This window comes from Mauremys reevesii, linkage group 2, assembly GCF_016161935.1.
Source record: "Mauremys reevesii isolate NIE-2019 linkage group 2, ASM1616193v1, whole genome shotgun sequence".
Lineage (NCBI taxonomy): Eukaryota > Metazoa > Chordata > Testudines > Geoemydidae > Mauremys > Mauremys reevesii.
The window spans coordinates 284,574,892-284,589,053 of NC_052624.1; the positions used below are offsets into that span (position 1 = coordinate 284,574,892).

Below are 14,162 nucleotides of genomic sequence, written 5' to 3' on the forward strand. Positions count from 1 at the left end.
CGCCCCTGATATTAGGAAAAACTTTTTCACTAGTAGGGTGGTGAAGCACTGGAATGGGTTACCTAGGGAGGTGGTGGAATCTCCTTCCTTAGAGGTTTTTAAGGTCAGGCTTGACAAAGCCCTGGCTGGGATGATTTAGTTGGGTTTGGTCCTGCTTTGAGCAGGGGGTTGGACTAGATACCTCCTGAGGTCCCTTCCAACCCTGAGATTCTATGATTCTATGACCACAGGGGCTGATCCAGGCTGGTGAGGCCCATGCCCAGTGCATGCTGGGACAGGATCGTTGGGCCCATCTGCAGTACAAACGCTCCTGATTGCAGGTGGCCTGGCCCGTAGCTCTGCCCCGACCCAGGGAAAGCTCTGGAAAATTCCTGGTTACGCTGCAGGGCCCATCGGACCTGGCTCGGCGTCTCTGTAGCAGAGATGGGTCCGGGGGGTTGGGGGTTAGTGCTGTGCTGTCCCCCAGCTGGGCAGGGATACTGGGGGAAGCTACTTGGTCTCTCTCAGCTCCCCATGAACAAGGGCCGATGAGCTGCCCCTGCGGGGGTGGGGGCGGGGCTGAGAACGAAAGCTTGTGCCCCTGGGCCAACTCCTTGAGCCACAAGAGCATCCCACCGGGATGGCCGATGCAGCAGGTGTGAGCCAACCGCTCGCTTAGCCCCGTCCGCTCGCTTACCCCAACCGCTCGCTTAGCCCTGTCCGCTCACTTACCCCAACTGCTCGCTTAGCCCGTCCGCTCGCTTACCCCATCTGCTCGCTTAGCCCCAACTGCTCGCTTACCCCGTCTGCTCGCTTACCCCGTCCGCTCGCTTACCCCAACCGCTCGCTTAGCCCCGTCCGCTCGCTTACCCCAACCGCTCGCTTACCCCAACCGCTCGCTTAGCCCCGTCCGCTCGCTTACCCCAACCGCTCGCTTAGCCCCGTCCGCTCGCTTACCCCAACTGCTCGCTTAGCCCCGTCCGCTCGCTTACCCCATCTGCTCGCTTAGCCCCAACTGCTCGCTTACCCCGTCCGCTCACCGCCCCGCCGCTTACCCCAACCTCCCTTAGCCCCATCCGCCGCTTACCCGCTGCTCGCTCGCCGCACCCGTCCGCTACTCCCAACTTACCCCAACTGCTCACTTAGCCCCGTCTGCTCGCTTACCCCAAGTGCTCGCTTAGCCCGTCCGCTCACTTACCCCAACCGCTCGCTTAACCCGCTCATGTACCCCAACTGCTCGCTTAGCCCGTCCGGTCGCTTACCCCGTCCGCTCGTTTAACCCACTTGCTTAGCCCATCCGCTCGCTTAGCCCATCCGCTCGCTTACCCCAACCGCTTGCTTAGCCCGGCCCGCCATACCAGAGTGGCAGTGGGGCTCTCAGCACAGGTCGGCAGGCTCTCAGCTGAGTGGCTTCCAATGCTGCCCTGCTGCTTGGCCCAGTGCTGCCTTCAAGAGCTGGATTGACAGCAGGCTCAGGCAGAGGCCGGACACAGCAGCTGTGGCCATAGGGTGGGGGTGGCAGGTGGGGGGCAGGGCAGGGGATTATCTGCTGGGGAGATTTGTTCCATGTTCCATGTTCCATGTTCCGTGGTAGGTGAAGATTTCATTGGTGTGAGAAACGACAATCCTAGAGCTGGCAAATCTGCCAGCACCCATCAATCCCAACCTGCAGGCCCCCTGCTGTTCCATCTTTGGGCTCCCCCCACAGCTCTGCCAGTGCCCTTAAATCCCAGCCCTTTCCCCCACTATTATTCCAGCTCTGGGCTCCCTCCACCCCCATGCCAGCTTTGCCGGAGCTGATCATTCCTGAACTGCAGCACAAAGAGGCAACTGGAAATTGGGCATTTCCTAACTTTTGCAGGCTTGTCTTGCCAATGTCACGTGACAGCTGGCCTGTAACAGGGCGCATTGGCCCAATAAGCCAAATGAGGATCCTCCTGGCCCAGACTGAGTTGAATTGTGGGAGTTGTAGTTCCTGGGGCTGATGGGAGCTGTAGGCCTCACAACCAGGAATGCTGGGAAGGGAGGCGGTATATAAATAGCTCCTTTCCCTCATTCCATGGCAGGGAGTGAGAGTGGTGTTGCGAAGGGTGGCTGGGAAAATACCCTGGGGAGGATGGGGATTGCTTGGGCCCATGAGCCAGGTTTCCCCAGGAGCTGTAGCAGAGCTGAAGGATAGAGCCTTGCAGGGAGGGGTGTGGGATTAGCCTTGGTGCTGGTGGGCTCAGTGAGGGAAGGGTGGGAGCTTGACTCTGAGGGCTCCCCAGTGGTGCTGCTGTTATATCCTGGAGAGGTGAAAGTTGGGAACTCTCTGCACGCCTGGCCCTCTGAACGCTTGTTCTGTTGGGAGGTGGGGGACTGGACCTAACCTCTTCTGGTGGAAGGGAAACTGAGGCAGCACAGCCAGAGGTAAGTGACTCCTGAGTCTGCCCCAGAACCCCCATGCTCACCCCCTGGGGATGTTCCCTGTCATGCCATGCAGAGCTTGATAGCCCCTCCCTGCTATCTGCACAGCTCCCCATGCCCCCAATCTCCTAAATGCCTACTTAGAAGGCCCCTGTCACTGCTGTGCCTCTGACACTCGTGAGATAATTTTCACACACTCCAGGAGCTGCAGATGGGGAAGTGCCTCATCTGGGCTTGTGCACAGATCCTGCGTTGGCGCCAGGAACTGAATGCAGGTCTCCTGGCTCCCAGCTCAGTGCCTTAACCAGAAGCCTCCTAGTCTGCCACCTCCCTTGCTCCCTCCAGCCCTGGGTGCTGGGGGCGAGGAGAGGGGCTGCTAATCCCCCTACGTCAATGGGAGGGAGGAAACTGGGAACATCCCTGTTGGCAAATGGAGTCAAATTCTCTTCTCGCAGCATCAGCCTTTGGGGGTTGTTTAGCACTGTGGGAGGGTGTCAGCTCCCCTTTCCCCCTGGCCCTGCCCCAGCAAGCTGAGCAAGAGCTGGGGGTAGGTTGGAGGTATCGGTGATTCAGTAGGGGGTGCTCTCCATTCTGTGTGCTGACCCCAGTGCCCCAGGTTGGCTCTAGGGGGTGCTGTAGGGAGTGGGGTGGGGGGACTCTGTAGAGGATGCCTGCCCCTGGGAGTCACTGCTGCAGGGAGCTCCCCACTGGGGCCATCTCCCAGGGCAGATCAAACTCTCTCTGTAAGTGTCCTAAGTATGATGATGAAGTGTCGGAGCCCATTCCCCCGCCTGAGAGCTCTTCCTACCCTGGCTTGAGATGGGGCTCGGAGGCTGGTAGAGGAGAGTGGGGTCGGCTGATGGAGAAAGAAGCTGCCAAACGGCCTGCTGCAGTGTGAATACGTGCATGGCTCTGGGTGCCCCAGCAGCACGCCGTGAGCGCACTCCCTGACGTGCTCACGGCCTGTTTTCGGTCTTGCTTTCTTGGCAGCCGTCCCTGATCCTGCCTGAGGGGGGATCATCTGGGTAAATGAAGTGACATTCTAGAAATTCATGAGCTCTGCTAATTGAGTTGATCTAGGTAAATTAGTGCAATTAGAACGGCTCTGCAGAAAGCAGCTGCTTTGTTTGCCAGCTCTTGTCTGATTGGCACAGTGCTGGGGATTAATATCTCACACGGATACAGCTCCTGCTTCCTGGCCATCTCGGGGCTCCTCATTAGAAGCTGATCTCGCACCTTGTCTCTTTCCACCTGCTCGTCTACCAAGCCCAGGCAGCAGGAGTTCGAACCCCGCTCCTTCAGAGCAAACGCCTCTGCCACTGGAGCTGAGGAAGTAACTCCTTCGGCTGGTAGCAGTAGTTGGCTCTTGCCCTCAAAGGGGGCCCAGCCACCAGAGCAGGAGGTGAGAGAGACTGCTAGGGTGGCTTGCCCTGGCTCAGTTAGCACTGGCCTCCTCTGTGACCCTTCCCATGGTCTCAGCATGCTTGGTGTGAGAGCTCTCGTCCCGCTCCTGGTGTCTGGCGCGGTCTCCTTGGAGCTCTGCCTCAGCAGCTCTTTCATGACATGGAGTCTGCTGAAAACCCCTCCTCTCCCTGCAGCACAGCACCCCTAGCCCTGCCCTAGGGCCTGCACTGATTGAAAGGGGAGAGCGCCTCATAAGAACAGCCGTACCGGGTCAGACCAAAGGTCCATCTAGCCCAGTATCTGTCTACCGACAGTGGCCAATGCCAGGTGCCCCTGAGGGAGTGAACCTAACAGGCAATGATCAAGTGATCTCTCTCTCCTGCCATCCATCTCCATCCTCTGACGAACAGAGGCTAGGGACACCATTCTTACCCATCCTGGCTAATAGCCATTTATGGACTTAGCCACCATGAATTTATCCAGTCCCCTTTTAAACATTGTTATAGTCCTAGCCTTCACAACCTCCTCAGGTAAGGAGTTCCACAAGTTGACTGTGCGCTGCGTGAAGAAGAACTTCCTTTTATTTGTTTTAAACCTGCTGCCTATTAATTTCATTTGGTGACCCCTAGTTCTTGTATTATGGGAATAAGTAAATAACTTTTCCTTATCCACTTTCTCCACATCACTCATGATTTTATATACCCCTATCATGTCCCCCCTTAGTCTTCTCTTTTCCAAACTGAAGAGTCCTAGCCTCTTTAATCTTTCCTCATATGGCACCCTCTCCAAACCCCTAATCATTTTAGTTGCCCTTTTCTGAACCTTTTCTAGTGCTAGAATATCTTTTTTGAGGTGAGGAGACCACATCTGTACACAGTATTCAAGATGTGGGCGTACCATGGATTTATATAAGGGCAATAATATATTCTCAGTTTTTTTATATTTATATATATATATATATATATATATATATATATATATATATATATATATATTCTCAGATATAATAATATATCCTCCTACTGAGCCATCCCTACAGCACTGCACCCCTCACACTGGCTCAGAGGAGAGCGCTCCCTGCTGAGCCACCCCCCGGCAGCACAGCGCCTCCATCCCCGATGCAGAGGAAAGAGCGGCCGTACAATAACACCCCCTTCCTTTTGGGCAGGGTCCTTGTCTGGCTCTGCAATATCTGCAGAGCAGCAGCAATACAGATGGTCCAGTGGCTCTGGATGGTGCCCTCCATGTCCCCTTGTCCTTAGTGCACCCTCCATGGGCCAGCCAGTTCTCTCTAGAGATCACCCCATTTCTGGCCCTGCCTCTGGGGATTGTCTCCCCCCATGAACACTGGCCCTGCTTATGAAACCGCTGCGAGCTCAGCGCCGCCTGGTAACCCCTGGGGCCGCCCCGCTATGCGCATGCTGCAGCCTGCAGTACCAGCCCTTTGCCAGCTCCCCGAGCACTGGCTGTGCCATGGCTCTCTAAGCCGGTGTTGCTGCTAATTGAGTTTTACTAGCAACTTTACCGCTCTCCATTAACACCCATTTAACGGGCTGTCAGCCTGGCAGCAGGTCCCTGGACACGTCTCCCGGTGGGTGCCTAGGGGCGAGGCCCTTCCCGACCAGCACAGGGGCCTGCCTGCCAGCCTTGTCCCACGGGTGCTCGCAGGACAGTTGATCTGGATCGAGCTGGGGGCCATGATGTCAATTACAGACCGGTAAGTCTAACATCGGTACCGGGCAAATTAGTTGAAACAATAGTAAAGAATAAAATTGTGAGACACATAGAAAAACATAAACTCTTGAGCAATAGTCAACATGGTTTCTGTAAAGGGAAATCGTGTCTTACTAATCTATTAGAGTTCTTTGAAGGGGTCAACAAACATGTGGACAAGGGGGATCCGTGGACATAGTGTACTTAGATTTCCAAGCTCGAAAGCCTTTGACAAGGTCCTCACCAAAGGCTCTTACGTAAATTAAGCTGTCATGGGATAAAAGGAAAGGTCCTTTCATGGATTGAGAACTGGTTAAAGGACAGGGAACAGGGGGTAATTAATGGTAATTCAGAATTCTCAGAGAGAGGGGTAACTAGTGGTGTTCCCAAGGGTCAGTCCTAGGACCAATCCTATTCAATTTATTCATAAATGATCTGGAGAAAGGGGTAAACAGTGAGGTGGCAAAGTTTGCAGATGATACTAAACTACTCAAGATAGTTAAGACCAAGACTAAAGCAGATTGTGAAGAACTTCAAAAAGATCTCACAAAACTAAGTGATTGGGCAACAAAATGGCAAATGAAATTTAATGTGGATAAATGTAATTAATGCACATTGGATTGAAAAATAACCCCAACTATACATACAACATGATGGGGGCTAATTTAGCTACAACGAGTCAAAAAGATCTTGGAGTTATCGTGGATAGTTCTCTGAAGATGTCACGCAGTGTGCAGAGGCGGTCAAAAAGCAAACAGGATGTTAGGAATCATTAAAAAGGGGATAGAGAATAAGACTGAGAATATTATTGCCCTTATACAAATCCATGGTACGCTCGACTACTGTGTACAGATGTGGTCTCCTCACCTCAAAAAAGATATTCTAGCACTAGAGAAGGTTCAGAAAAGAGCAACTAAAATGATTAGGGGTTTAGAGAGGGTCCCATATGAGGAAAGATTAAAGAGGCTAGGACTCTTCAGTTTGGAAAAGAGAAGACTAAGGGGGGACATGATAGAGGTATATAAAATCATGAGTGATGTTGAGAAAGTGGATAAGGAAAAGTTATTTACTTATTCCCATAATACAAGAACTAGGGGTCACCAAATGAAATTAATAGGCAAAACAAATAAAAGGAAGTTCTTCTTCACGCAGCGCACAGTCAACTTGTGGAACTCCTTACCTGAGGAGGTTGTGAAGGCTAGGACTATAATAATGTTTAAAAGGGGACTGGATAAATTCATGGTGGCTAAGTCCATAAATGGCTATTAGCCAAGATGGGTAAGAATGGTGTCCCTAGCCTCTGTTCTCCAGAGGATGGAGACGGATGGCAGGAGAGAGATCACTTGATCATTGCCTGTTAGGTTCACTCCCTCAGGGGCACCTGGCATTGGCCACTGTCGGTAGACAGATACTGGGCTAGATGGACCTTTGGTCTGACCCGGTACGACCGTTCTTATGTTCTTATGTCAGCAGCAGGGTTTGGGCTCACTGCCCGCCCCCGGCTCCCCACTCTGTTGCCCATCACCTGCAACCAGACCTGGTCACTCCGTGAGCTCTGAGTGCAGAGGGTGGGAGGTTGGAAGCTGGCCCTAGGATGCTAACTGCACTTCAGTTAGACTCCCGTGGCTGGCCCAGGCCGGCTGACTTGGGCTAAGGGGGCTGTTTAATCGCAGTGTAGATGTCTGGGCTCAGGCCGCAGCCCCAGCTCCGGCCCTGCCACCTCGCTGGCTCCTGACTCCCAGAGCCTAACCCTGAACGTCAACACCACAATTAAACAGCCCCGTAGCCCGAGTCAGCTGGCCTGGGCCAGCTGTGGGTTTTCAATTGCCCTGCAGACAAACCCTCTAGTGTCTCTGCACAGCACTCGGTGTGTGAAGTCTGCAGGCAAATCCATTGCTGGGGCAACCGTTTGAAAACGTTGCCTGTCTCTCATTTTGCTCCCTGATCTGCCTTCCTTTCCCTGCAGGTGGTAACACGCTGGTCTCCTCCCAGCCAGGGATCTCCAAGCACTTGGCAGACATCCGTGATCTGCCTCTGACAAGCTGGGAGTCTGACTGGGGTGGGGGAAACTGAGGGACAGAGCAGGGGAGTGACTCACCCACAGCTGTGCCAGCAGGCTGTGTTAGAGCCAGGAGCCCTGAGAGAGAGTCCCCCTAGGAGCGGCTGCCCGCGGTTATTGATGAATTTCCTCCCCCGCCCCCATCCCCACACTAGGCTGCGAACACACTGGCTTTAGCCCGTGTGGCCGAGTTTGGAACCAGTCGGAGGCTATTTGGTAACTCCTAGGAAGGCTTTGGCCCTTTCGATACTTAGCTGTGCCCTGAAGACTAGCCCACGGTGCTTCCTCGCTATGGTGCGCCTGACAACCCTTCATCACTGAAGAGGAAACTGAGGCAGAGCTAAGTGGGGTGACTTGCCCAGCAAGTTGTGGGCAGACCTGGGATTGGCTGCATGGCTCCAGCAGGTGGGCCCCTGCCCACACTGCCTCTGGAGCACCCCTCTCGGGTAGCGAGCGGCTTTGACTCCCGCTCCATGGATTTCTGGGCACTTTGCGAACCCCGGGGATATTCTGCCAGGGGCAGGCCTGCTGGTGTGTGACTTTACCCGTCAGCCTCGCTTCCCCACCATGGGGACGGAGCTGGGAGCCAGGAGCTGCTAATTGCAGTGAAATTATGTATTGGATTTATCGACAGACAGTTTAGCACAATGGGCTAGTTAATTACAATGATTCCCGGCAGCCTGTGAGTGCCACAAAAAGACATGTGTGAGCGCTGATAGCTGGGCTGATATGGGTGCCGAGGAGGGTTGCTTAAAACTAAGCAGGAGAGAGCCTTGGTCAGCGTTTGCCCCAGGCCCCGCAGGGGCCCCCGTGAGAATATAGTGTTCTAGAGTATTGCAATAAGGAGCCCCTGAAATTGCTTTGCCCCAGGCCCCCTGAATCCTCTGGGCGGCCCTGCCCACAGCCTGGCTATTCCCAGCATGCACAGCAGGGGCGGTTGTAGCAGACCAGATCTGTGATCAGATGCTGCTCTCCTGGCCGAGGGAACACGCCTGTCTGCAGGAGAGCTCTGCACAGAGGCTGGGAGGAGAATGGAGGTTGAATCACTAAGGGCTGGCCAGGCTCAGTTTCTCCCTGCTCAGAAACTAAGGGGGAAAGCTCCCGTTGGTAATCACTGGCATGGGCTGGAAAGGACGGTTACAGGCAGATGAGCCGTGACCCTTGCAGACGGTTCAGCCCGTCTGTGGCTGCCAAGCTGCAATAAGAAATGCATGTGTGTGGCTGGATTACCGAGTGCCCTCGCCCTTGGCTGGCGGTAACAGGGGCTGGTGTCTCCATCCTGCTCAGCTTCTCTAGCCTGCGGTGCTCAGACCCCGCTGAGGCTGCAGGCTCTGCTGTGCTGGGAGAGCCACTGACCTTTCCATCCAATGCGCCGCCTGTGCTTTGGGTGAAACCATCGTAAATACGGAGAGAGAAAATCAACCCCCAGCCAGAGCATTTCACACGCTGCACATGCCAGGGTGAGGTGGGGCAGCCCGGCCCCACTGTTGCTGCTTCTCCCTTAGGGGCAGAGCCTGGCAGCTGTGCTCTGTCTTCACGCAGGTAAAGCCCCCATTGATGCCAGCTCCGGCCTTGCCCCTGTGTTAACTGGGAGGCCCCTGCCATTCCCGTGCAATGCACAGGCTGCCAACACCCTGAGACTCAATAGCAAGGATTGAACCTGGGACCTTCAGCACCAAAAGCCCCTGCTGGCTGAGCTAAAGCCGGCTGTCCCTGGACTGTAAGCAGCAGGCTCAGGGCACCCACTGGAGGGAGACGTGTTCACACACAGTGAGCCACTGGGTGGTGTTTGCCCCTTCTGTCCTTGGTGGGGCACTGGGACCTGAGATCTTCAAGGGGCACTGCATGGCTGGCAGGAAGGGGAGCCCAGGTGCCTTTAAGCTGAGCGGTGGGGCCTGCAACTTGCACAAGGGAGGGTGTCATTGCAACCCCTGCTAGTGCCCCTTGGGATGGGAGGAGGTGGGAGCACAGCCCCTGTGCATGCTGCCCCCTCCTAAGGGCTGTTTCAGAGGGGCCTTTGCCTGGGAGCTCCAGGGGGCTTCATGCCAGGTGCTGTGATGCTTTTATGGCTCCCCTCAGACTTGCAGGAGAAGCCCTGCCCGCCACATCCCCATCCCATTTAATATGCAGCTATACTGATCTCATAGAGCTGGAAGGGACCTTGAAAGGTCATTGAGTCCAGCCCCTGCCTTCACAGCAGGACCAAGTACCTTCCCTGACAGATTTTTGCCCCAGATCCCTGACTGGCCCCCTGAAGGATTGAACTCACAGCCCTGGGTTTAGCAGGCCAATGCTCGAACCACTGAGCTATGCCCCTGCCCCTGCCCCTGCGAGTTGCAAAGGTTTTTTTGGGGGGGGGGGGGGCCTTAGACAGTGACCCATCAGGCCCCAGGCCAGCCTCCAACACGGCCTCTCCCTTACTTCAAGGGGTGGCAGCGAGTGGGCACTGTCCATGGTACCCAGCAGCAGCCACCCCCCACCCCCCTGCTGGGAGAAGGCCCCGGCTGCATTGAGGGAAAGGAGACGTGGGGATAGCTGCGGGGGGAGGGGATGGAAGGGAACCAACCCTGTGAGACTCCCAGGGCAGCTCGGGAACGGATCAGCCCGAAAGCAATGAAAGAGTCAAGCTTGCCAAGAAGCTTAATAAGGGAGCGAGTGCTGCTGGCTGCGTCTCTTCAGCTGTCGCCCTCTGTCCGTCCGCCCCCCTACGCAGCGCTCTGTCTGTCTGTCCAGCCAAGCCCCTGTGCGGCCCTCTGTCCGTCCACCCCCCTACGCAGCGCTCTGTCTGTCTGTCTGTCCGGCCATGCCCCTGTGCGGCCCTCTGTCTGTCCGCCCCCATACGCAGCGCTCTGTCCGTCTGTCCGGCCAAGCCCCTGTGCGGCCCTCTGTCTGTCCGCCCCCCTACGCAGCGCTCTGTCTGTCTGTCCGCCCCCCTACGCAGCGCTCTGTCTGTCTGTCTGTCCGGCCATGCCCCTGTGCGGCCCTCTGTCCATCCGTCCCCCTACGCAGCGCTCTGTCTGTCTGTCCGGCCAAGCCCCTCTGCGGCCCTCTGTCCGTCCGCCCCCCTACGCAGCGCTGTCTGTCTGTCTGTCCGCCCCCCTACGCAGCGCTCTGTCTGTCTGTCCAGCCAAGCCCCAGTGCGGCACTCTGTCCGTCCGCCCACCTAACCAGCGCTCTGTCTGTCTGTCCAGCCATGTCCCTGTGCGGCCCTCTGTCCGTCCGCCCCCCTACGCAGCGCTCTGTCTGTCTGTCCGGCCATGCCCCTGTGCGGCCCTCTGTCCGTCCGCCCCCCTACGCAGCGCTCTGTCTGTCTGTCTGTCCAGCCATGCCCCTGTGCGGCTCTCTGTCCGTCCGTCCCCCTACGCAGCGCTCTGTCTGTCTGTCCAGCCATGCCCCTGTGCGGCCCTCTGTCTGTCCAGCCATGGACACTGCCCTCTGTCTGTCCATGTCTGTCCATCCCCACGTTCAGCTCTGCATCCAGCCAGCCCTGTACCCCATCCTCAGTCTCTGTCCATCCATCCCCATACGCAGCCCCCTGGCCAGCCCTGTATACAGCCATCGATCGATCGATCTATCCGTCCCACACGCTCCCCACTACGCACTTGTCTCTCTTATCTTCCTTACGCGCCCCCTTTCGCAGCCCATCACCCATGCTAAGACCCACCCCCCTCCCCCAAGGTGTCTGCCCCCCCCCCCCAGGTGTGGCACGACTGTCCCTTGGCCAAACCGTGCCCACGTGGCGCCCCCGGCACTTTCCCTAGTGTGTTGGGGCTGTGAGCTTTGCTGGGGCTCTCCCCTGCCCCCAGCCCCAGGCTCCCACAAACCGTGTGTGTGTGTGTGTGTGTGCGCGCGCGCGGCTGTGCGCGTACGACACGTGTGCATGTGTCTGGCGGGGTGTGTGTGTGCGTCTGTGTGTGTGCGACCAGTGTGTGTGTGTGGTGGAGTGTGTGCGCATACGACCTGTGTGTGTGTGTGTGTGTGTGGTGGGGTGTGTATGTGTGTGTGCGCATACAACCTCTGTGTGTCTCTGTGGCTGTGTGTATGACCCGTGTGTGTCGAGCGAGGTGTGTGTGTGCATATGACCTGTGTGTGTGTGTGTGTGTGGCTGTCTCTCTCTGGCTGTGACTGTCTCTGTGGCTGTGGTGGGGTTTGTGTGTGTACAAACCGTGTGTGTGTCTGTGGCACGGTGTGTGTGTGTGTGGGGGGGTATGTGTGTGTGGCTGTGGCGGGGTATGTGTATGTACGGCCCGTGTGTGTGTCTGTCGGTATGTGTGTGTCTGTAGTGGTGTGTGTGTGTGTCCGGTGGGGTGTGTCTGTGTGTGTACGACCTGTGTGTGTGGGGGGGTGGCTGTGGTTGTGGTGGTGTGTGTCTGTGTGTGTGTGCCTGTGTGTGTACGACCCGTGTATGTGGGGGGGGGTGGCTGTGGTTGTGGCGGTGTGTGTGTGTGTGTGTACGACCCGTGTGTGTGTGTGTGTGTGTGTGTGTGTGTGTGTGGTGGGGTGTGTGGCTGTGTATATGTGTATGTGTGTGTGTGTGTGTGTGTGGTTGTGGCGCTGTGTGTGTGGCTGTGTGTGTACGACCCGTGTGTGAGTGTGTGTGTGTGTGGTGGGGTGTGTGGCTGTGTGTGTGTGTGTGGTTGTGGCGCTGTGTGTCGCTACGGTTGTGGTGCTGTGTGTGTGTGGCTGTGGCAAGGTGTGTGTGGCTGTGTGTGTGGGTGTGTGGTTGTGGCGCTGTGTGTGTACGACCCACGCGTGCATGTGGGAGCCCGCGAGCTGGCGGGGCTCGGGCGCGTGACATCACATCGCAGCCCCGCGGTTGGCCGAGCCCGGGGTGATGTCAGCCGGTGCCGCCAATCGGGTCCCAAGGCAGCGGCCGGGCTGCGGGTTCGGGCCGGAGCCGCCGGCCGCGCTCAGTCGGGGACAGGCGCAGGGGCCGCCCGCATCCCGCTGACCCGCCCCGACCACGGCCCCGGGACGCCGCCCCCTGGAGCCGCGGCCGGGCGCGCGGGGCTCGGGAGGGTCCCCGCGGGCTGCAGGCGGATGCCATGGACCGGGAGCGCTGGCCGGGCAGCCCGTCCGCGCAGGTGAGCCCGGGCCGGGGGCGGCGGCTCGGGGGCGTGTGCGCCCTGCCTGGCCCCGGGACCCGTCCGGGGCGGGGAGCGTGTGCGCCCTGCCTGGCCCCGGGGACCCTTCCGGGGGGGGGGGGAGTGTGCGCCCTGCCTGGCCCCGGGGACCCGTCCGCGAGGGGGGGGGCGTGTGCGCCCTGCCTGGCCCCGGGGACCCGTCCGCGGGGGGGGGGGCGTGTGCGCCCTGCCGGGCCCCCGGGGCGGGGGGGTCCCCAGATGTTGAATGGGGGCGGGTCTGGCTCTCGAAGTTGGGGGACAGAAACCCCGCTCCCCGCTGAAGTCACCTTCGGGAGGGAGGGAGGTGGGGAGCTGCATGTGAGAGCGGCGTGGGGCCCTCGGAGCTAGGACTCCTGGGTTCTCTTCCCGGCTCTTTGGCCTGGCTCAGGTCCCTCTGCCCCTCCCCCCGTGCCTGTAAGGTGGGGTGAGGGAGCGGTCATGCCCCCCCCCTCTCGCCGTGGGAGGACCCGAGTGGCAGCAGCGGGACAGAGCCTGGGGTGAATTACCGGCAGGGGAATGGACATGCCAGTGTCGCGGGGGGGAGGGGGAGTTCCTGGTGGGATCTGCTCCCACCTGGGTCCCTTTCCAGCCCCCCACCCCCCATTCAGTCACAGGCTGCTCAGGATACCTTAAGAGGGGCTGATGTCTGCCCCCCATGCAGCCCCACTGATCCCTGAGCAGAGCCAGGGCAGAATTGAGTCCAGATGTCCCAGGGCAGGGGGCTGTTCTGGTGCACGGGGGGGAGGGTGCCAGCTGGCACGGGGTGGGGGGGTTGGCAAGAAGGGTCAGTCTTGCTCCTGGGCTGGTCCCCAGGTTGGGCTGGGGCATGGAGAGAATCAAGGGGAGGGGGTAAGACTGAGGCTGGAGGTTGGTGGGGGAGAGACTCGGGGGTGAATGGGAGAAGCCAGCGGGAAGGAGCAGGGTCCTAGCCAGGAGCCTTCCTGCCTCCCTCACCTGTGAGAGAGGGTCACTGGCTGCCCCTGCCCCGGGAGAGGGGGTGGGCCAGGATTCCCCCAGCTTTGTGACCCTTTCTGTAGCATCAGGCCTGAGCCAGGGCTGGTGGGCTCAGGCGGCTGATCTGTCCCTAGGCCCAGAATCAGGGTCGCCCACGCTGTCCCGCACGTGCGACAGAAACACAAGCCCTCTGGAGGCATCCTCTCCCAGCCCTGCTGGCCTGCACTGGCTTCATGCTTGGACAACCCAGAGTGGGGTAGGGGACCTTGAACTGGGGGGGCGGGTACCAGCTGAACAGGGCTTCCTCCAGGTACAGGGCTTCTCTCTCCCTCCACCTCCATACCCCTCCCAGCCCCCTATTTCATCTCCCATAGCAGTGGCCCAGGCTTGTTATGCCCTATACGCTGCGATGCGAGTGTGTGGGTCCAGAGTCCTGAGATGAGCTCTCTGTACCGGGTAGTGTCACTGGGTGTGTGTACATGCGTGCACCACTGATCTCTGGCGGGTGGAATCAGAGCTGCCCG

General features: G+C 58.2%; 1 protein-coding gene across 2 annotated transcripts in view; it reads left to right on the top strand.

Annotated features, from left to right (window-relative positions):
- The first annotated feature begins 2,112 nt into the window (after nucleotides 1–2,112).
- Nucleotides 2,113–14,162, top strand: part of LRRC24 (leucine rich repeat containing 24) — a 28,923-nt gene continuing 16,873 nt past the window's right edge. The window contains exon 1 of one of the 2 annotated variants that reach the window (XM_039527993.1): nucleotides 2,113–2,388. Coding sequence is in view for 1 of the 2 variants with exons in the window: in XM_039527992.1 (XP_039383926.1) it covers nucleotides 12,602–12,645 (44 nt within the window). In the remaining variant the exon portion in view is untranslated. Of the gene's footprint in view, nucleotides 2,389–12,442; nucleotides 12,646–14,162 lie in introns of those variants that run through there. The other variant, XM_039527992.1, reaches the window with a different exon arrangement.